Source organism: Eurypyga helias, unplaced genomic scaffold (assembly GCF_000690775.1).
Source record: "Eurypyga helias isolate BGI_N326 unplaced genomic scaffold, ASM69077v1 scaffold20054, whole genome shotgun sequence".
NCBI classification, from domain to species: Eukaryota; Metazoa; Chordata; class Aves; order Eurypygiformes; family Eurypygidae; genus Eurypyga; species Eurypyga helias.
Window position 1 is genome coordinate 29,847 of NW_010248460.1, and position 22,593 is coordinate 52,439.

A 22,593-nucleotide genomic window follows, 5' to 3' on the forward strand; every position below is an offset into this window, starting at 1 on the left:
CACGTACTTGTTACATTCCAACAGAAATTCTGCTTTGGTAGGTTTAAGCTCATGTATGAGTCCCTCACATCTCACCTGAATCTTGTTATTTACATCACAAATAAGACAGGGGTGTACAGCACCCTGGATATGCCATACTTATTTATAACTTCCACAAAAGCTATCCATGGAAGCCTTCATTTGAAGGTGGAAGTGTACTTGCCATGTGTTAAACGCATTTAAAAAAATGATTAAAAAAAGTAACTCAAAACTGTATTTGAAGAAAAATTTCTGAATCATAATAAACAAAACTGATGTTGCTGCACCACAAGTCAGAAAGAGAGTAAGTGCCTGTGACCTTTCTATCTGTGAAACTGGTAATGATATTTCAGAACTGAAACAAGCTTACAGCATCACTTAAGTATTAATTGAACTTTATGGAACCGAACGATTATTTCTGCAAGTCCGTCTTCAGAAATTAACATTTAAAACATTTTAGAAGAACCGTGAAAACACTAAGTAATGAGTGCTGCAGCTTCAAGAAGACTGCTGATATTTCAAAACATGAAGGATCCTGGTCCCAGTCTCAGCTGACACAACGCTTAAGGCATGTGCACGGGATAGGACATGCTGAGAACACCACATCTGGTTGCTCTCTTCAGTGTTAATGTAAATCACAATTACTATTGTTCTAACTCACCCAACCTTGTAAAGATTAGCATTTCTTCCAACGCGTTTGGTAATTGTGCCTTGCCTTTTCACCCACGTCAGGGATATACACCTACACTGTTTCCACTTCATTTAGATCACAATGACTGCATGGAATACCAACCTACCTAAACCTAAAATAAGACTGAAGACATTTTATTGCTAGCCCTTTGCTCTAATTGCTACACCTAGCTCGCATTCCAGATGAGGTACACTGGGGGATGGGTGCGAAGCTTAAGAACACAAGTCTAGGTTTTACCAGGGAAGCAATGTTTTTGTGGAACTTCCATATTCAAAAGAAACTTAACAGCAGCACTGGAAGATAAAGCCAGATGTTACTAAAACATTCAAAGGCCCACTAGATAGTTTACAGAAAGAAATGGCCTAAAGAGTTAAACGTTAATTTGACTATAGGTGATGATTCCTCCTCTTAAACATCAGACAGGTTAAGAAAAGTTAGAATGATAAATTCATACTTGTATGGACACATCTCTTCCTCCTTTGTCCCTTCCCGTCAACGTACATCATTAAAATATCCCATGAAAACAATGATAACGAATGCACCAATATAAAAGCTTGAGCCTCCATGTTTATTATATTAATTATTAAGCAACAAGATTTCTACCCAAAAGAAAACATTACTCAGGTGACCAGTGAGAGGTAACTACACTAAAGCCCTGACCCGCACACAAGAACAACAAAAACCTATTTTAGCCAAGCATTTCAGTTTTAAGAACTCTGCATTATTCTTTGTATTAGAGAGAAGTAAAAATCTTGAAGGGCATTTTGCAAACTTCATTTCCATTTGTGCAATACCTAACTGCCATATACAACGAGAAAGGCATACCCAGGCATACTGGAATCCAGAAGGGAAGGGGTGGGGGGGACAAAAAATCAATGAATCATATTCCACTTGGTCATTTGTTTTTTTATTTGTATGATTTGGAGCAATAGATGAATTTTAACAGGCAATATCTTTGTTATGCCATCAACAACATATGTTTATACCTGTATCTCCTTTTCAATTTTATAAAAATCTTTTAAATGATTTAACTACTGCCAAATAATTATGTTAATAGACTATGATGATTATCCAAATATTTCTGAAGACTCTGAGATTGGACATAAGAATTTCAACAGAATTACTCCTTATGCTAGGAAGGGAGAAACTCTTACATCTACATTGCTCAAATCAGCGATTCCAGAAGAGATGAGAAAAATGGGGAAGGAAGCTAGACTAAGTTTTAAACAGCCTTAATGAAAAGTTCAGATTTTACTGAAAAGGATAGAAAAGTAGGAGAGTGGAGGAACTTGGGAAAGGGATCACAAAGTATATCAAAACATGTAACAAATTCCTATAATAGAAAGTTTTGCTGCATTTCCAAAATACTTAAAACATCACTAAATAAAGAGACGTACTTTTATTTATCAAAAGCTTGCTGCTCCTTAAAGATCAGCTAGCTCTAAGCATATGCACAGATACACACAAACACACAGAATTCTGAAAAAGCTGGGATTGTATAAATGTCACAGTGCATAGTGCCACAGTATATTTTTCCAAAAGCAACCAACCAACTCACTCCCCTTCAGTGTTGGCAGTCACAGCCCTTGAGGCAGGCAAGAAGGACATAGAAATATAAATTCTACTTACTATTTTCTAAGATGAAACCAAAACTAAATCAAACTTGTTTCCTCTAAATACTACAATATTATTGAATCCTTTTTTTAAAGTCCTGGTTTGATTTTAGAGAAAGAAGAAACGTTCATTCATTAGCACTATATAGGTTCAAAGAACTTAAGTGGGAAAAAAGAACTTGGAATAAAACTCATTAGAAGTTCATCTGATTATGGTGAAGACCAGAACCTGACTTTATTTTTAAATAGAAGAATTCTAAGAAACTTGGAACAGCTATAACAATTACCTTCAAGAAACTGCAAAAAATTTGGATTTTAAATTAATGTTTAATTAGGGACAAAATGAACCTTTGAAAGAGAAATAATTATTCCACCTACGATGTAAGTTATAATGAAGGTATTGTTCATGACTTTAGAACAAGAGATAATATATTCTCCAATGAAACATGCTCATAAAAGTGATGGTTTATCTATTTTAATTTTCTTGGTTTTATTTTGTTTGCTACTATCTTCCATTCTGCTAAACTACCAAGTGTTATTATTTTTAGCTACTGTAAACTCCACAAACTCCTATGAGCTAAACTGTTACTTAGCCAACATGAAATAGTGAAGTACTTGTGCTGGTACTCAGGCTAAAACCAAGGTTTTAATTTAATTTAACTTAATTCGCCATGCATGCATCCTATCAACGACTTGGAACTCGTCCTTAGCTCTTGAAATTAGATCTATTTCAAACTACACAGAGCTCAAACAACAACAAAAACAACCCCCACACAACCAAAACATAACCCAAGTCAGTATTTTATGATCAAGTTCATCTACAAGCTTCCCTGGTGAATATTTTATTTTAAAAAAAAGAATACACTGTGCCAATCACTATGCTTGTTATATTTTACATATTCATACAGTCCTGAATAGTCAAGATACAAGTTTTTCAACTCAACTTAAATACTGCTAAATGATTGACTTAGACATAAATTTAATAAAAAGCATCTAATATTCAACCCACCTTGTTAGAAAATATCCACACAAATCCAAACTATGAAACTTCCCTGCCCTTATGCCTTTGAAATACTACTTCACCTTATAATGACAACAATACTGTCTTTCCTCTCTGTTGATTATGCTGAAAAGGCAAAACTTTGTGGGTTTGGGTTTTTTTTTCCTTCCCTGAGCTTTGTTTCTGAATGAGGCAAAGGGTGGCAGCCAACAGGTCAAATAACCTGAACGCTTGCTTGCGCTCACTAGGAAAGCAATTTTACTGCCAAACGCTTGGAGCTCAAATATTTGTAGAACAAGTTTGTTTCCCTTTTCTGTAACTAGTGAAAAGGGTTGTTTGTCAATGTTTAAATATTCTAAATTTTCTATTCATAAGGGTATTTGCAAAGTTTGATACAAATATGTTTTATGAGAGAGGGTTAAGGTATACAGGAACTACAAAGCATGCTACTGAAAATCTCTTGAATGGAAATTATGGTTTCAAAATCAAAAGACTTTCAAGGCATAGTATTGTGAAAGGAAGGCACGTTGGAAGTAAATCCAGGATTAAGACCTTTTTAGGTAGATCTTTCATGAGAGCAAAGATGACTGCTTGTTGTTCTTTTTTGCTTTTTAGCTGGTTTCAAACTGAATGAGTAGGGCATGAAGACATTTCCTTAAAGGGTCCCAGAGTTTCTTGGAAAACCTAAAAGTTTCCTTGAACCATTTTGATCATCTGATTCCCCAAGTCATTAAATTATTTTTCTGGATTATACAGACAGACTTTTTTTTTATTTTCTAAGCATTATACCCTTACCCATCCTCCATCAGAGGGCCTCTTGTGCTGCATTATAGTATATTTTAAAGAGATGTGGAAATTAATTTATACATTCTAAACCGTCCTGAGAAATTCAGTATTACACAAAAGACTAAAATATAGGATCCATTTAAAGAGCTGCTGCATTCATTCTAAACAGTGGTAGCAGAATGGGTGACAAGTGCGTTGTAAATTGGTAGAAACTGAAGACTAACCAAAAAACTATACACCTACAAGTGAAAATATGACAGAAATAAAAACAACCTTAGTATTAACAGTTTCATATGCATTGGGACAACTCAAGCTTCCCTAAAACCCAATTCTTAATAGTTATAAGCAAAAGGTAGGATGACAGTATCATTTGTCTTTGTAGGACACTCAAGGACCAGAATCAGGGCATAAGAGGTAGAAAACTGATGTAACAACCATCCTTACATGGCCCGCAGATTTAAAACATAACCAAAGATAGGTAGTTTCTTCTATTTTCCAGTTCAGTTTAGCACACAAACTCAGATGACTTATTCCATACCCTAATAACACAACTGAAAAACCAAGAATGCAAGTCCATTGCCAATACTTTGATTTTTTAGCCTTGCATATTTTTTTACCTGTTTGACAGTGATCAGAGTGCGTAACAAGCTCCAGCGTGAGACGGAATCGGGCAAGAAACAATGTTCACCTTTCTAGCCAAAGAGCACTGGAGTAGTATGAACGCCACAGCAGCTTACTTGACAGAGGTTCCTGCTAAGGACAGAGCCCTGAGGAGGATCCAAGGGTATCAGGCCATATATAACCTCAGCAGCTTTCCCTTTGGTGGTAAGGCTCTTGTTCTGACCTCTAGCTTCAAGAGGCAACTCCTCTACAGAGCACTTTCAGTCACCTTTCTTGCTATTAAGCAGTAGAGTGGACATCTCAAGACCACATTACATGGTCACTCCCAGCTTCCTCTTCTTTGTTTCCCCTCTAGTGACAAACCAATCAATTCTTCCTAACTGTAATCTCTTTCCTTCTCCTCCCCCTTCTAAATACACTTCTTGAAACCCACAGATTTATTACCACTATTTAGTAAAATCTTTAGGCCATCAGCCACTGTTACGGATTTTTTTCAATAATCTCTCAGCACAATTTTGCATATAGCAGCTTCAAAATAATCCAGATACAAGGCTGAGATTGCAATCTGCTTATTTAGCCTCAACAGATCTGCCCACATACAGAAAATTATTTTTAACAACTGTTTTCTAAAAGCATAAAAATATTATCTATCACATAGCATATTACTGAATTGACACTGATTAAAAAAACCACTACTGTGCCCTATTTTTAAGGCACAGTAAAAAGTATAAAGTTAAGTGAATCCACATTTCTTCAGAATTAATTTGAGCTAAGATTCCAGGTCAGCTCATAAAAGTATTATCAGGAAGACATCAATTACATGAAACATCTCTGTTGTCTTGTTTTACAGCTTTTACCTGAGTAGATTTATCTTTCATACATGAAGGGTAGTGTACGTGGGGATCACGGGGCCACTGTCCTGTGAGGTAAGGTCCTGTTATTGTGTCCAAAGAAGAAGTTCGCCTTATGGTACCAGAAGTTCTGATTTGCTGGGATTTTGGCCTGTCCACTGTAGAAAACCAGAACAAAATCAACAAAGAAGTGAGGCTAAATTTGATGTGAAATGTTAAAAGCTAGCTATGACACACAATGGCAAGAACACATTAGAAACCTTTGTCTAAATGCCAAGCTGGAAAGAATGCCACATCAAAGCAATAACATCAGACGAAGGAGGAAAAAAAATACAAAAGGGAAAACTTAACCGGTACAAAAACAACAGCACTTAAAGGTTTCATATCTGCAAAGAACTGGGCTACTTATGCAGTATGTTTTCATCAACAAAAAACACCAAGCAAATTTAAATACAGCAATGATGCAACTCAGGAAAGTCAAACATATAGAAATAGAAAATATAACATAGTATCAGTATTGGGTTACTTTTTTTAGCTTTCGAAATACTAATACGAATCCTGACAAAAGTGATGATTCTTAAGAAGATGCATACACGATTTCTTGCTCTCGTGATCATTCCTTATTATGTACAAGATCCCAATACAGGCCATAGCAAGCTCAAGGCGTGTGACTGTGTATTTCCCACTGACACAGCTCAGGTCAAGGCAGCTACCATGTTTGTCTTCACTCATCCCAGTGCCTGAAATCTTTGACTCCTCCCTGTACTTCTCCCCCTCTCCCATACACCTAGATCATGGAACACTTCTTCCTGCATTTCATTTGGAAAGCAGGGAGTACGGTGATTCATGAGATTGTTTCCTCCCACATCAGTTTTACAGCCTGCTCTCTGGATCATCTCTTTACCCTTTAGGCAAAATTACTTCATATACTCATTTTCTAGACTTTACATAAGCCAACATAAGCCCTACATTACAGCTACTGTCTATCTTGCTCACTCCTACTAACAGAACTTTGCAAACAAGATTAATTGCAAAGCAGTAACATGCTATGCACTCATTTGACCCACCAAAACCCTAACCTGCCTTTCAAAACTTGAGAGCAGGCCTACTACCACACTTCCGAGCCCAAACACAGCCACTGACCTCCACATGCTTTTTCTCTTTGTATATCATCTAGAATTGCTGGATCTCAAAAAGCAGACTCCATCCATGTTTTATACAGCATTAAGCACAGTGATTAGGGTACACCTCACACTAACACAGCATGCTTATAATATATGAGCACAGTAATGTTCAAACAGATCATTCTAGAGAAATGTGGAGTTGCTCAAACATTTCATTAGCAACTCATTTTACGTGAAGAGTTCTAAATAATGCCATGAATATATGATCATGCTTCCTTTGTATAATATAATTGACCGCCTTTATCTATAAATCAAAACTCCACAATTTCAAACAGTTCTATCCTCACAGGATTCCAATTGTGACAAATTTGCATTTTAAGACATATTTGTGAACTATTAAAAGTAAAGCAGCCTGAAATCTAAAATGAAGGTAACAAATTTTAAACATGAAGTCAGTATTTACATTTGTGCTGAAACACAAGCGTACCTAAAGGGTGCATACCTACAAAGCATTCTTCCAACCCTCACTGTCATGCTATGGCACTACACTCCTCAGGTAGCCTGAGCTTTGAAAATGTCTCCAAAAGCTCTGTTCATTAGATAGACAGTACATGCAAAGAGCTATCAGGAATTTTTAAAAAATGTAAGTAGTAGTGTTCTAAAAAAATTTTTAAAACAAATTAAGAGACCATGCAAAGACAAACTGGCAAGACAATGTCTGAAGATGGAGAAATAAGACTAAGCAGACCTTTGCAAACTTTATATTTAAGAAGTCCTTCTGAAAAAAAACAAAACCCCAAGAAAACACAAGCCCAAATGACACAAACAAAACATATACAACTAGAGGATGAACTACGGTCTGTGTCTTGCTCCACACCCAGAGGAAATGCAACAGCAAACCTGACATTAATAACTCGCATAATTCCATTACAACGGGAATGGACAAAAACACCACCAAGAGTTACTTCATTTACATTTTTCCACGGTAAACTTGAAAGTGGACTGCAGGACACTGTCAAACGCTAAAGCCAGGAGAAAGAGTTTCCTGCAGTCTTGTAAAGTCTCTATTACTCTTCAGTATTTCTATGAATTACAGGACACAAACTGAGGACATCACTTTTCAACTGCATAAACCAATCCAAGTTAACACTCATTTAATGCAAACCCCATTTCATTGATGTCTGAGCTCCTTCCATCCTCTTTGAGATAGCATGCACAGATGTGTGAACACACCTAGTTAATTGAGTCACTGAGTTACCAAAGAAAACGAAAATGTAACCCCAAAACTCAAATACACGGTCTTCCCCACTACAGGCAGGGGTGGCATAATATGGCAGAAACCACCAGAGGGGAGCAGGAAGGAACAACAGGACTGACATCTGTTCAACAACAGTTTTCGTTTCTCATCCTTTTATGATACATCCTTCAATAACAAAAAAAATAAAGGAGAAGGGATCTGTAAGCATGAAATTTGAAGAAACTTGTACAAATTAGCATTTGACAAACTGTCTTGTACAGTAATGTACATAAAAATGACAGGATGCCACAGATAGCAGCGCTGAGCTGGACCACAGCGTGGTGGCTCAGATCACCTTAAATTCTTTTCTAAATATTAAAACTGCTCTCTGAATTTATTTTTTAATTTTGGTTTTCTCACCTCATTACAAGTCTGGTTTTTCACTACTTAAGGAGCTACTACAGAACCCTCACTTCTCCCCAGACTTTCACTGTCAATGGGATTGAGATGCTACTATCATGAATTTCATTCTCCAGTCCAAACCACCTTCTCCAGATGGAAACCTCATGCTGCAGGTTTCTCACAGAAGAAAAAGAAATAAAACGCAGCAAGTACAATCTGGTATCTGAAGCACTTGAACTGCTCTTGAAGTTAGCCAACAGACTTCAGCATTCAGAAAAGCTTCAATATTCAGAAATTTCCAAAATTAGACTGATTTTACACATTTCGGACCACTCCACATCTGACTATCCAAGCGTATGAATGGATTTTACTGCAGTGCTAAGTCAGAACGATATTGTTTCCTCCTCGGTGATGTGTGACATATCTCACAAGGAGCTCAACCCTACCTCCAGAACAAGTAAACTTAGGAACACAGCACTTAAGCATAATGTTACCTGAAAATTAGCTAGAAATTACAAAAACAAGATATATGATTACAGAAAGGCAAAATAATTTGTGTGTTATTTAAAGTGTGTCACATGTTTTAATGGCACGTATTTAAGGGCTATTGCTACACATTTCTAGTTATAAATGATGTTACACAAAGTGACAAAGCACTCACACACTACAGCTGGTGAAATTCAGTGTGATCCTACCTCCCAGCATGAATCAACTAAAACTGCATGAAATCATGAAATTATGGTTCTGCATGCTGCACTGAGAGCCAAAAGAATTCTAGTTATACCACCTAGACCAACTGAAAAAAGGTTTCCATTTCTCTGCCAGCAAAATGTAATTTAGGAAGAGACTAACACATGGCAGCTCTTTTGAAAAGGACATAGGGCTCAAATAAAACCATCTGCCACAGCTCTAAAATAAAGAGATTGCCTTCCCATCCAACACAGAGGCAACTAACGTGCACATAATCTCAAAGCCATGTTCACAGTCCATTTTAGCTTAAATAATGCTTTCTGCCATGCGTGCAATGAGGAAAATCACCTGCAGCAGAAGAGCAAGACTGACAGATAGCATTGGTACCATTATAAAAACTGCTTCAGCTAAATCCACCAAAGCTCATCTGTCAGCATCTTTCCCTCCCATCTCTTTCAGCAGTAAGCAGATGCAGTTCAAATTTGGCCAAAACTTTTCCAGTCACATCCTTGCATGGATATATCCAGCTTAAAAAGACCCAAATTATCCTAAAAACTTCTCAGATGACACAGATTCCTCGAGTGAAAAACACGAAATAAAAATAAAATTCATTTTTCCCTAAAACTAGGAGTGTTAACATTGTCATCTCATTACCGATGGGAGCTAACTGTGACACTCTCCTGCCAAAAGGCTAGAGAGATTACTGCAAGAATGTTGTCTATCTTTTCTTGAAAATTCATCTATAACAAACTATTTATGCAAGACAAAGTCATGACACCATGAAATACCCATACTAAATTCCACAATATAGTTTCATAAGATGTTGTTTCTCTTCAGATCAGTTGCCAATACTCTGCAGAACCCTCTGGCTCACCTTCAGAGCTACTAGTGAAATGAGTCCCAAGCTTAGGTCCCATCCGATCCTAAAGAATTTCAGATTTTACCTAGTTTACTAAACTTTGAAAGAACTTTGTCCAAATGTACTAAAGGCTCTTGGAAAGACTCTCTTTGATGGATATCCTAGTCTGCTTAAGACTCCTCCAAGAGCCCCAACGTCAGAGGTCAAGTAGACTGGCTGGAAGGAGATCAGAGACTAGATACCACATTACGAAGAAGTATCAGATATTCCTAGGACATTCCTTCTAGAAATGACAACGAATTTACAACAATCCACAAAATCTGGGATTCAGAACTGCCTGTGTGAATGGTTCATAAATAAATACATGGGAACACAGCATGGGAAATCATAAAGGAGAAACGGAAAGCCGAATTTAAGGAATTGTGACTCACAACAATTACCAAGAACGATGGCCCAACACCTGAGTCATGTCTACAAAAGCAGACTTTCAGATACAAGAGGAGGAATGTTCTCTGAAGAGTCTGGTCAAGGGGGTTTTTGCCTTTTTGCGTTTTATTCTTTTAGTATATAGTGATAGTGATTCCTGAATGTATATTTGATTGGTCTTTCCTGCTCCTATTAGGTAGGTAGATGAACTTATTTTGCAGAATTTGTCTCCATGACGTTGCGAAGAAAAAGATTGAATAACAGGGATTTACAGGCCACACACAAGAAATATTTCAATCTTTATTCTCACGAAGGCTTTTTTTCTTGTAGCTGGAGCCAAAATCTCTCAAGAAAAGGATTAACGAGGGATTTGGGGTCCCCAGAAGTTTTACTCCACAGGATAGATCTATTGGCTCAAAAGACATTTCCCAGTTGCCAGTAGCTGACGGACTTGTTTCTGACCCAATGTGCAAACTGACTGAATAACTGCATTAAGAGTTGAGAGCAGCACAGAACAAAGAGCATACTGTTTGCCACATACTGTTCATACAAAATAACCAAAAATAGGATTTTAAATAGCAACTTAAAAAACACAACACCCTAATATGTATTTGAACAGAAGTTATTAATTTGAAATTATAAAAGGAAGACTGTAAACAGCTTAATCTCTAATAACTTAAACCAGCAAAATACTAGCTCTTTCAAACATTTAAAATGTAGTATAGTGCTTTGCTACCAATAGGATATTTCTAAGAAGATACAACAAGAACAGCCATTTTAAGTTACCTTCTGATACATCCCAAAATACTGCATTTTCAGCTCCGAAAAATGTCTATTTTCATTACACATTGGATTTGATTCAGTTGTATCAACTTCAGAAATTATTCCCAAGTTTCTATTTTCAGAAGCTGAGACAGAGGATGACTAAAAATAAAGGGGGAAGGCATTCTGAAGTTAACTACTCTAAACAGACCAACATAATCCACTCTGTCTTCTCGTTATCCATAAACATTGAACCAATCAAAAAAAGGCACAGAACAGCACCGTAATCTAACCAAGGTTACAACCACCAAACCGAACAAGCAGAAAGCAGTCCGCCTCCTGAGATTTTTTCAGAGATCCAGGTCCATCAATAATGTGCTTTTTATATGCAAGATTCTTCTAAAGGAACTAAAACAAAACAAAAAAAAAAGAGGGGAACCAGTCTTCCACATAAACCATTTAGTTTTACAGTCAGGGCAAATTTGGTTTTGCATCTGAAGAGGCTTAGGAGAACTAAAACTGAACTGCATAAAACAGCAAGTCTATCAATACCAGAGGTAGCTTATACTAGGAAAAACCAAACCAAACCAGCTTGCTCTTTCAAAAGAAAATTATAGACAAAATCCAACAGTAAGGGATTTGGAAATCAACCACAGCGAGCTATCTTTTATATCCATGACTAAGCTACCTAGAAAGCGAAGAGGTCTTCTGGTTAGTCACTGAATCCTTTGCTTCCATCAAGGGGGTTTTATGCAGGATTCCTCAAGGACGGAGCTCTACTCACCTAACTGCACAGGAAGGCACATCACTTGTAAGGCTATCACTTCAAACCTAAACACTATGCAAATACCTCAACTTAGCATCATTTAATAACGCATCTCAAAATGTTCCCACTATTAAAACAAAATTAATTGAAGCTCAGCAGCTAAGTACTTGGGAAAAAGAGCCCGCTGGAACACACAGCCAACCGTTAACTATCATGAGCTTCTGCAGGTGCAAAGGACTTCTTCATTTTAGTTCATCAATTTAGATGTGTTGAATGATAAATATTGAGAGAAATTAACTAGGAACCAAAAAGCACTAAGGTAATGTTTTTTTCTTCCAGTACACTAATAATTAAAATCTTGAAGGAAATTATAAACACATGCCACTAATTCAGTAACTAAAGATAATACCACCTTTGCTAAATAAACCTGATGACTCTGAAGAATTTTTTTTTTTTGTTCTTGTTACAATGGTAATACTCACAATTTAACCAAATGTTGTAGAAAAGTGAGAGGTTTGTACACCTTCAACCTAATTCCTTTCAATCAAAATGCAGCTGGACACAGTTGTGAATAAGAAAGCCTCAATAAACAGAAGGCATGATTTACCATTCTCACAATCAAAATACAAAGAACTGTAATCAATGCACGGTAGGCTATACAATGTCATCGTAATGATCACCCATGATTAGAGACAGAAAGCATTTTCCTAGCTAGAGCTAATTATACTAAACAAGAATAACATTTTTTTCAGGAAAAAAAACCCCAACACTGAAAATAGAAACATAAAACCAGATTAAAACTGGTTCCTTAAATCAGGCTGCACAACTTCACTGATTAAATAAATTATCATCTTTTTATTATTAGTTAAGTCATAGAAACAAAATACTAGAAACAGCTTCCTACATCAGGAGCCCAGTTCTCAGCTATCACTGACCAAACACATAATCACTTAAAAACAGACTATAAAATCAGTCTTACAGCCCATACAATTCCAACTGGAAAAAGGTTCCAGGAAGATTATTTTTTCTGATGGTTTCATCAGGCCTTCTTATAGTTTTCCACATAAACATTTACATCCTCAAACAAAACCATCCATTTGCATCCTAACAGTTCTTCCTTCCCACCTCTCCATCCTTTTCCTCACTCAGATTCAGAGAAACAACTATATTTTTATTCAGTGAGGATTTTTTTTACCATTGCATGGTTAACCTCCTAACCCAGCAGTCCTTCTCTGAGTTGACTCCTGTTTGATTCTATTTTTCTTAAACTGCAGAGCACCAAAATCATGTTTAGTATCTCAGACGTTTCAGCAGGCCCCCATGTAGCAGGCTGTTCATTTCTGCAAGACCTGACCTGCACTCAGTCTTTTTTCAGTCACTTCATGTTGGCAGTTCAGAGATCCCACCATCACCCAACTCCACCCTCCAGCATTTTCAAATTACATATTGCCACTTAGGGGAAAAGACATTCTGCTCAAGTACAACCTCACATACATAAACCTCCAATTTTTACTTTTAAATCTCACTTTCAAAAATTTTTATTTCCGTTCCCAGGGTCCTTCAACTCGTTGCATAATCTTCCTGCCTACTAATTAAACCTCTCAAAATTCATCAACGATTTCATCACCCTAATTTTAAAATTTGCCTAAGCAGATAACATCTACTTCCTGTCTAGAAAATCAGTTATCTTATCAAAACCACCATGTTAGCTTGACAATTTGGAAAGCTCATTTTGCACTTCAACGCTGCTCACTGCTTTCCACCACCCCTTTAAATTTCTTCAAGTTTCACCTATAACTTTAGTCTGACCAAGAGATCTGTTTTTTATAACTGGACTCAATTTTTCACATTTCAAAAATACGAACATCATCCCTATTAGGGTCTGGCATCTGTTCTCAAATGTTGTCACCTCCTAGTCAGAAGATTACCTTAGAAAGTTGAAGGTAAGTATGAACGTCCAAGTGGGCTTTTCTAGATTCCTGCAACGGAGATCACTGAACTGGATTTATTAAAATCTGTTATCTGTATTTACCACAGTCTTGGTAACTTCTAATTCCAAATTATCATCTCCCTTAAAATTTCTTCTTTCCATGTCTTCCTAACTAGGGTTAAAAAAATCACTGTCCTTATTGAAAGTTGATTACTTATACTTCATCCTGGTGAGCACAAAGCATTGAGTAAATATCTGTGCTCTTAGATTTCCTCTTAGATTTTTGCTACTATTCCTTGGAGCTGATTTTGAAACCACACATTCCAGCATATCAATCTCAGATCATCCTTAATCTTTTTTCTTGGTACCATACGGCTGCAACTACTTTCTCCTTGTTTTTCCATTTGCATGTTTCTATTGTCGGTCATAAAGCATGCAAAGTCTAAGTCTATTTGGGTTCAAACAATCCTCAGCTAAGATTCACTTTTAGATTGATATAATGACATTTTCTCAGTTCATCCTGCTGTTTCTTGCAGGCACCCTGCTTATTTCTAGCAGCCTTTTTGAGATAGGTGTCCATGCAATCATCACATTTTTCTGTCTGAAACATTCCAATAGTGTCAATATTTTTCATTAAAACAAATTTTCTCCATATTCAGTAAGTGAAACCTTGTTTAGCCAAATTTTCAATTTCCTTCTCTAATCTGAAACCTTACTGCAGATTTATGAATTTTTGAATATACTTAATGTAGAATTTTTGGATTAGCTATATATGTGTGTAAATTTGCATGATTAAAAAAGTCCTAGATGAAAAAGATACCTAACATTTATTGTATATACAGTACCAGCACACCCATTTCTGCTTCACCCAGATTCTGAGTTGTCAGACTCAGTAATTCTTATCTTCAGTGCATCCGAGCTGAGTTTCTACTAGAACTCTCACAATAAAAAGATCTCCCTGCATCCTCCAACTCATCCACCACTAAACAAAATCATAAGACTCCAATAGTCTTAACAGGCTAGTTCCTTCTTTGGAAGAAATTAAGGTAGATGTATACAACAGTTTTGCAAAATTAATATTTTAAACAATATATGGCCTGCACACTTCAATACACAACTTCATTTGAAGGCATGAGTCTCTGTTTCTACAGTAATGCCCAAAGGTTATTTGGATCTTCAGTGCGGAGATCCTCCCAAGCTGAATACGGGTCTCCGCTCATTTCCCTGTATAGATGTTTCTCAAAAACATATTACTTTCGAACATGTATGAGTTAATTACATTTTTGCCCATGAGAAGTTTTTCTTTCCCTGATTAGGACTTTTTTCTTATTCCCCTTGAAAAGAACATGAAATATTTCAGATGTATTTTATGGTTTCTTTGTGGGGAAAGAAAACGCTACAAACAGGATTACACAGGGCAAGGTATCAGGTACAACAAAGGAGCCACTGAAAGTGAAATACCAAAGAAATCAGAATATGAGAAAAAGGATGTGTAAAGGTATTCCACTAATAACTGCCACAATTACACAAACACAGCTATCAGTTAAGAATGAAAATTTTAAGTCCTTGAACTGAAATTTACTTCTGTGGAGACAGCTTCTACTTTAAACTGGCAGTTACCCAAGTACTGTGTAAACCTAAGTCTTATTCTGCATTCTTCAGCAGCTAGCTGATATTTTTAGAGTTACACTGTTCAAAGTCTGTTCCAGGACACTCAACAGAAATTGGAGTTTAATTTTTAGTGAGCAAGTCAACTCTCCATTACCCTGAAAGACAGAAAGTTAAGATATCACATACAACAAAGATTTTTTTAATAATATACTGTATATGGAGGCGTAGCACCTAACTGCACAGGCTCACCACTGTAATGCCACCTGGATTTTGCAATGTACTTTCTAGGGCTCCAGACTCTCTACACTGATTAGCTGACATGTGGCACTGAATTTAAGCTGATTCCATGTGCAAGAACTGCACTGATCAAACCCTTCTAGAGCACAGACCACACCATGCTGATACCTGCTATAACCATAAGCATCTTCTAGCGCTACTGGGCTCATGAGCTCTGCTGTGATGAGCAGGAGTGGTAGTGAGACCATGTTAAATACCTTCAGAGACTTACAGGTCTTGTAGAGCCGCTCACTGGGTACTCCACACTGTGTGTTCTCAGCAGCCTGAAATCTCAGAACACAGTGCAAAATTTCCAAGGTTCATCTAGAAAGAATTCTGATCTAGCACAGGTACCACACTTCATCTAACGGAAGCGACTGTACTGTTACCCTTGGAAGCTGTATGTTCACAGATCTAGGCACTTGGGTAATCTGCACCCGAACAGCCAACAACTGACTGCATGACATACTTCAAAAGAAGTGGGCTTTGTACTTATGGGCCAATTTCTGCAGATTAGGATCAATAGAATTAGCTATTAATCAAGTACTGAATAACCAGAACTTTTTTTTCTGGTAAGAATACATATTCTTTCCAAATCACAGTTTAGCTTCCAAATGCTGAGCGACGTCAACAGATTGTTACAGTTTTGAATTTTTTTTAGTACTGCAGCCAAAGTGTTCTATATTAAAATGTTTAGGTTTTTCTCTAATCATGAAGTCTTTTTTAAAAAATGTAGATATACAGGAAATCCAGCTCGCCAATCTTCAAAGTATTTCTAACAGAACTCCAGAATAAGCACCGCACACCGAAACACCAAAGGTACACCAGACCATACAACAATATCTATTTTGCCATACATTTAATCCATTCACGACCAAGTGGTTACTGTTACAGAAAATACTTCCAAGAGACAGTTTCATACTTACTAAAACAATGTTAAAATTCGTATAGTTACACAAATGAGTTTCACATTTCTGGTATGAATGCCAGTGATCTTTAAATGATCGGTCATCAAGTTAGATATTACTGTTAATTCCTGAAATTCAGAAGTGTGTCTACAAGTAATTTCCTTGCTTAATGACTAGGTGAGAGCTAAGAAAGGAGGATGAACCTGACCTTGTTCAAATAGGTGACTTGGACTGTTCAAGGAATGGGACAGTTAAATTATTATTCCAGTTTAGACAGTATTTTAAGACAGAGTAAAATGAAAATATTCTACAGTGGATTTTAGATTATTCAGAAACCATGACAGAACTGCTATCATTCTGTTCTTAGTCACCACTCTCAGCAAAATATGAGTTACATTCTTCCTAAAGAGGAAATAAAATGTGTATTTTGGTTAAAACTGCTTTCAGATTGAGCAAAACAAGTGGCATATAAGAACCAGTGCTGTAAATCACTCATTTGTATTTGATTCAGAGAATAATATCCATTGCAAACAACTACGCCTCAGTTTAATACTAGCAGCAGTGAAAGTTAAATCCTTATAAACACCAACATCTGTCCGTTTATTGTTAGGGCACATGCAACACTAAGTAAGAAGCTATAACCCATACAGTATCCTGCATTAAGTTTCCAAAACCCAAGCTCATGGCATTTTAGGACCTACTGGGAAGTATGTATTATCTCCAAAGCAGCAGTACGTAATATGGAATGCTATTTAAGGGATCTACCACTACAAAAAGTTAAAACTTCCCATCAAAACCATCTTCCATTGACACAACACCAACCGTTTAGGTTAATCCCTATTTACAAATAGCTTGTGCAGAAAAAAGCTATTGCACCCACACCTTCTGGGGTTTTCTTCCCCATTGCAGAAAGCTCATCTGTTTTTAACAGGGCGATAGTCAATAGTCTGGTAGGACACAGCACCAGCAGCTAATAAGAAGTGGTGCAGGTACCAAAGGAGTAAGGAAGGTACAGAAGAGAAAAGAACAGGACCAGGGCAGAGGCAGTATTACAAGGCCAGAGACTTCAGGCTGAGGGCAGTCCCCAGCATGGCTCCATTTGTCCTGGCTGGGATTCCTTCCCCAAGAGAAGCTTCTGGTAACCACATGCCCTCTTCTGCCTTACTAGCAGGAGTGAAATAGTATAAGCAGAGTCATCACGAGACGGTCCAAGGGGACCACAAAGGGAAGAAGGGGACCATGCAAGGAAAGAACTCTGGTCCTAAGTCCATATTCACACAGCTGGGAGAGCAGAAAAGGGTTCCCAAGACAGTATGCATTTCAGTATCAACCACAGGTGAGTGTTTCTATGGATGAGATCCTAACTTCAGAAAAACAAGAACTGGAGAGACTGACTCATCATTCAAAAGAACTGATATCACACTGTATCCTGATACTCTGTGTGCTATCCATACTGCAGAAGTCTCAAATTGTGAGCCCTTTCAGTACCCATCAGCTATTTCCAAGATTTAGGATTTAATTTGATTAAAAAAATAGTCATAATACAAATTAGTGGTGATGAACTTGAGAGTCAAATCAAGAGGGGAAAATTTAAAGCATAACTGAAGAACAATTTAATTTGGGGGAAGTAGTAAATCCAATTCTTACATTGCGTTTCTATTAAGTACAAACACCCATTTTCTTTCACTCTAATCTCCGATTCTCTTCATTTTGCAATTGCCTGCACCTTAAAAATGGCATCACAGAAGAAAAGGGGATAATCTCAGGCTGACAAGTTGCTGTGGATTGTATCCCTTCTAATAAAGAAGATGTAAATACTATTTTACTTCCCTGAAAATGCCTTAAGCCATTGTTTAGGCACTACAGGTTTACAAGGAAGGAAGTGTTGAAGGAGAGAGAACTCAACACAATTAAATATTAACATTAAAGCAAGATGATGATCTTAACTATCTCATGTCTTGAGCAAAATGTTGCAGTCCTGCATCTTTACTACAAGGTCCTTTTCTTCATCAATAAAAGATACTTTTTGAAAAATGCTAGTTGATATTTAAACCCTATTATATTAACTTTTCTTGAACATATGCTAAATCCATGGAGAACTAACTATTGTGTCAAGTGTTGGCAATGCTCTTCTCTACTGAAGATACTGCCAACCAATTTAAGCAAGAATTTTCATTTTTCACTGGGGCGGGGGCAGGGGGACGGACACAGACCCAACACTATAACCTTCTTCAGATGAAGATGACTCAACTAATGAAGTCCCACAGGAAAAGTACTTCAAATATTCACTTAAACTGAAACACTGAGGAGCATATATTTAACATCCAATAGTTTTTGCATTGTTACCACTACTGCTTTCAAGTCCAGATTGAACCGAAATTTCAGAATTATTGCACTGTTTGGGTTTTTTTTCCCCACGATGATTTCTAGAGTAATAGTATAAACTTTATTTTTAAAATAACTACCTTTTCACTGTGATTTTTAGCAACATAGCAAAGCTCAGCACCTCATTATGTGTCAGCCTAAACTTGGCAAACACTGACTTTTTTTTGCAAGATCCGTCCCCTTGCTCTACCCTCTTTGTATTTTAAGATATATTTTAAGAATCTCTGTTCAGCCCATTCCCATGGGAAGGAAAAGGACAAAACCACAAACCATAAATGTCAGAAAACAAGTTTCATAATCAGCCACCATTTTACTATGCATGAATATGTTAACACTTGCTTATGTCCAAAAAATAAGCAATAATGGTCAGGTACTGATTTAAAACATATATACATAGAAGTTATTTTTTCCATAGGGTAGGGGGATGCTTTCTTAACAGCTAATGCCTTGCTGCAATATTCAACAGCAAAAATACCTTCCTGCTTTTCTTTCCTGAAGTGTTTTAACACCTGAAAGAAGCTAAATTAACTTGTCTTATGAAACATATTTAAGGACATCTAATATACTATTCTCATTTAAAGTGATGTTAAAACATGTAACCAAAAAAGCCTTTGAATTTTAGACAACTGGTTCAAATTTAGCCAGTGTCTTTTATTTCACCATATTATATTCCAATGAAAGCTATTTTGGGAAGAGAGAGGGACAAAGCTAGAGCAAAACTGTTTGGGCCATACAATTATGGGAATACTGCTATTATTCAGGCATCAGGAAATAGGAAGCGTCACAGAAATTACTTCCTTACCTTACATTTGTTAGAAATAAAGGAAAGATCTTCTTGATCTCTGGTATAAATGTATATGATGCCAAAATATTGGATGGCTTGAATCCAGGATATTAAAACAGTATTGCCTTTTGAAGTCCGAATTTTTGTTTTTTTAAATACTGATACTCCTTGCAAGACTAGAGATCGGCAATATTGTCAGTTTTACTTCACTCCTCACTCTGCTAGCCTTTTATCTACTAGCATAAAAATAGATATACATACTTATTCCTCAAAACTGGGTTATGCAGTTGTTTTGCATCTTTTTTTAATTCCTCTCTTACCAATGTTGGCAATACTTCAGAAGTTATTTTGAGAAGATATTAGGAACCCTTAAATGCCAAATTGATTACAGTATTTTTCAGATGTCCTTAAAACTAACCTTTGCCTCTAAAATATGATATAGAAAAAACTTTGTATTATAAACTATGTAAGTGAAAGTTAGAAAAACATGAAGCATAATATTACCGTACCACCAGAGTTAACACTAAACAAATCAAAGCATTTGATGAAAGCAACATTGAGCATGAATCATATAGAAGACATTTACACCCTCCTTGTATACAAAACATCACAAACCATGTGAAAAAAATCAAACTAAACAGGAAACCCACTCATATTCATACAAGCTACTTCACACAATAACAGCAACTACTGATTTTATCCAGGTAAGGCAAGAAAACAACTTGCTTTTTGTTTCCTGTAAAACCTAAGTTTTTACAAGCAAGTAATATGTTTTGTTTGACCAGTTCAAAGGATTTTTTTTGTGTTACTATTGAAATGTCCTTTGTCATAAACCACACTGCTTCACACTCCACTGACATTACATTTATGCGATCAGAGATGTACTGGATATATTCTCTCCACGGAAACCATGTGTTGTTGCATTCAGCCAGACACTTCTTACATTGCCAACTCTCTAAATAGGCTATAAAAACATATCTACTAGGTAAGGAATAAACGTGTTTAAGAAAAGAAGAAAGGAGTAAACTCACACATTGCAAATTTATCCTACAGTATCAGAAGGGTTTTTTCCCCCCTCTCTTTTTTCTATTTGCAGCACCCTGAAATTAGTACAGAGTATTCACGATTTCTCATCCATTCAGTATCAATACTAACCAAATACAAATACAGCCACTGATGGTTTCCCAAGAACTGCAAATCTCCAAATCTGCTTAAAGAAAACATCATCAAATTTTTAAAGTTTCAGTTCTAAACACACAGGGTTTTGCTGCAGAACACACACATTTACAGCTTCCTAGAAAAAAGGGAGAGAAAGGCTGACGATGGGAGTGGGAGAGGAAACAGAGCACGTTATTTCCATTCATCTGGTAGTGATGTCGATGCCTGCAATGGTAGTTGCTCTGACCTGTAGAGGCTCAAAGCTGGAGTGTTTTCACAGAAATTTCCTTTGTAAAAAGAACCTCTGGCCAATCACTAAAATATCCACAACAAAACAGCTTAGTAGGGTAGCCAGTTCAAGGAATCTATAGTGACAAAGGCTGAAGGGAGGTGGGGAAGGGGCAGGTGTCTTTAGAAGAGGAAAACATCTATCCATCAGAATCATAAGCAGTCTCCAGCATGAGCAGACTCGTGAAACAATCTAAGTCAGACTGCAGAGCCCAAGACAAACTGATCTCCTGCGCTGGTGAGAAAAACAACGGGATTATACCTAGAGTCTAAGCTCACGTTTTACAGTAGCGGGAAACGGTTCTGAAAAACTGACCAAAAAAACTTAATCAAGTCGCTTCCTCAAGACTTGCATACTGATAACAACTATAAATAGCTACAGCAGCACATTGTTTAACAAGCTGCAGCAAGATGGTCCATGTTTGAAAACATTACCATCCCCCCCCCCAAGTCCTCCATTATTACTGCAGCAGTCCTGCTCACCATCAATTTTCTGTACACAACTGCTACCACCTTACAGATTACAAACATCGGTTTTATTACCTGCATATCATATACTAAAATGCTGAGAACAAGCAGGGAAGCAAAGACAAAACCTTGCCCCGTGGCATGCAACTACATTCTACACAGTATGAAAACAGCTCTAGGTTATTGGGGGAAGGCTGTTTGATAACCTTTTTCCATTTGCAAAACCAAAGAAATTGGGTATCTTATTACCCCTGCCTGCTAGAAAATGGTGCCTGTATTTCAGTAAAATAAAGCTGTTGACGTGCGCAATCGTGGTCATTATTAGGGCGATCACGTTGTTTTCATTCATTCATTCAGGATCTGCTAGAGGATGTCAGCTTCTGCTGCAGCAGCTGGCTTGACCTGGAGGAGGGGGAACAAATTCCTCGCAGCGCATACAGATTACAGAGTGCATTTCTTGACGGACCATTTATGATTTTATGCATTGCACTCACTAAACCAAATCAAGCCATGTACACTGCTAAGGCGGCACACCACGAGGCAAGCTCAAACAAGTTTAACGATGGAAAAGTCATTCAGTGCTAATTTATAGTCTGATTTATTAAGGTTAAAATAGCCCACAGATGAAGACGACTGAAACCACTTTCTAAAATTAAAATTTCCCATCTAACAAAAAATTTGTACGTAATAATGAAATGCCTCACAGCTTTGCAGTATTTTTCCTTGCCTGCAGGTTAAGTGCCCACATTCCACCCTCTTCAATACACCTTAAGCACAGACCTTCATGCACTGCACCACTACAATGTTTTGCTCCGGGTTCCCGTAATTAATTTACAGCATTCAGCAGCAGCACCATCACTGTCTGTATGCACCAGATTTTTTTTTTTGTTTTACCTAGTTTCCTATTACCATTTTCCAAAGGTTAATGAAGGGGGGGGG

General features: G+C 37.0%; 1 protein-coding gene across 1 annotated transcript in view; it reads right to left on the reverse strand.

Moving 5' to 3' along the window:
- The window catches only part of GLCCI1 (glucocorticoid induced transcript 1), a 47,176-nt gene extending 25,173 nt beyond the window's left edge, over nt 1–22,003 (reverse strand). The window contains exons 1-2 of the mRNA XM_010151061.1: nt 21,910–22,003; nt 5,587–5,738 (exon numbers count right to left, since the gene is read on the reverse strand). Coding sequence (XP_010149363.1) covers nt 5,587–5,738; nt 21,910–22,003 — 246 coding nt within the window. The remainder of the gene's footprint in view (nt 1–5,586; nt 5,739–21,909) is intronic.
- Between the last annotated feature and the right edge of the window lie 590 nt (nt 22,004–22,593).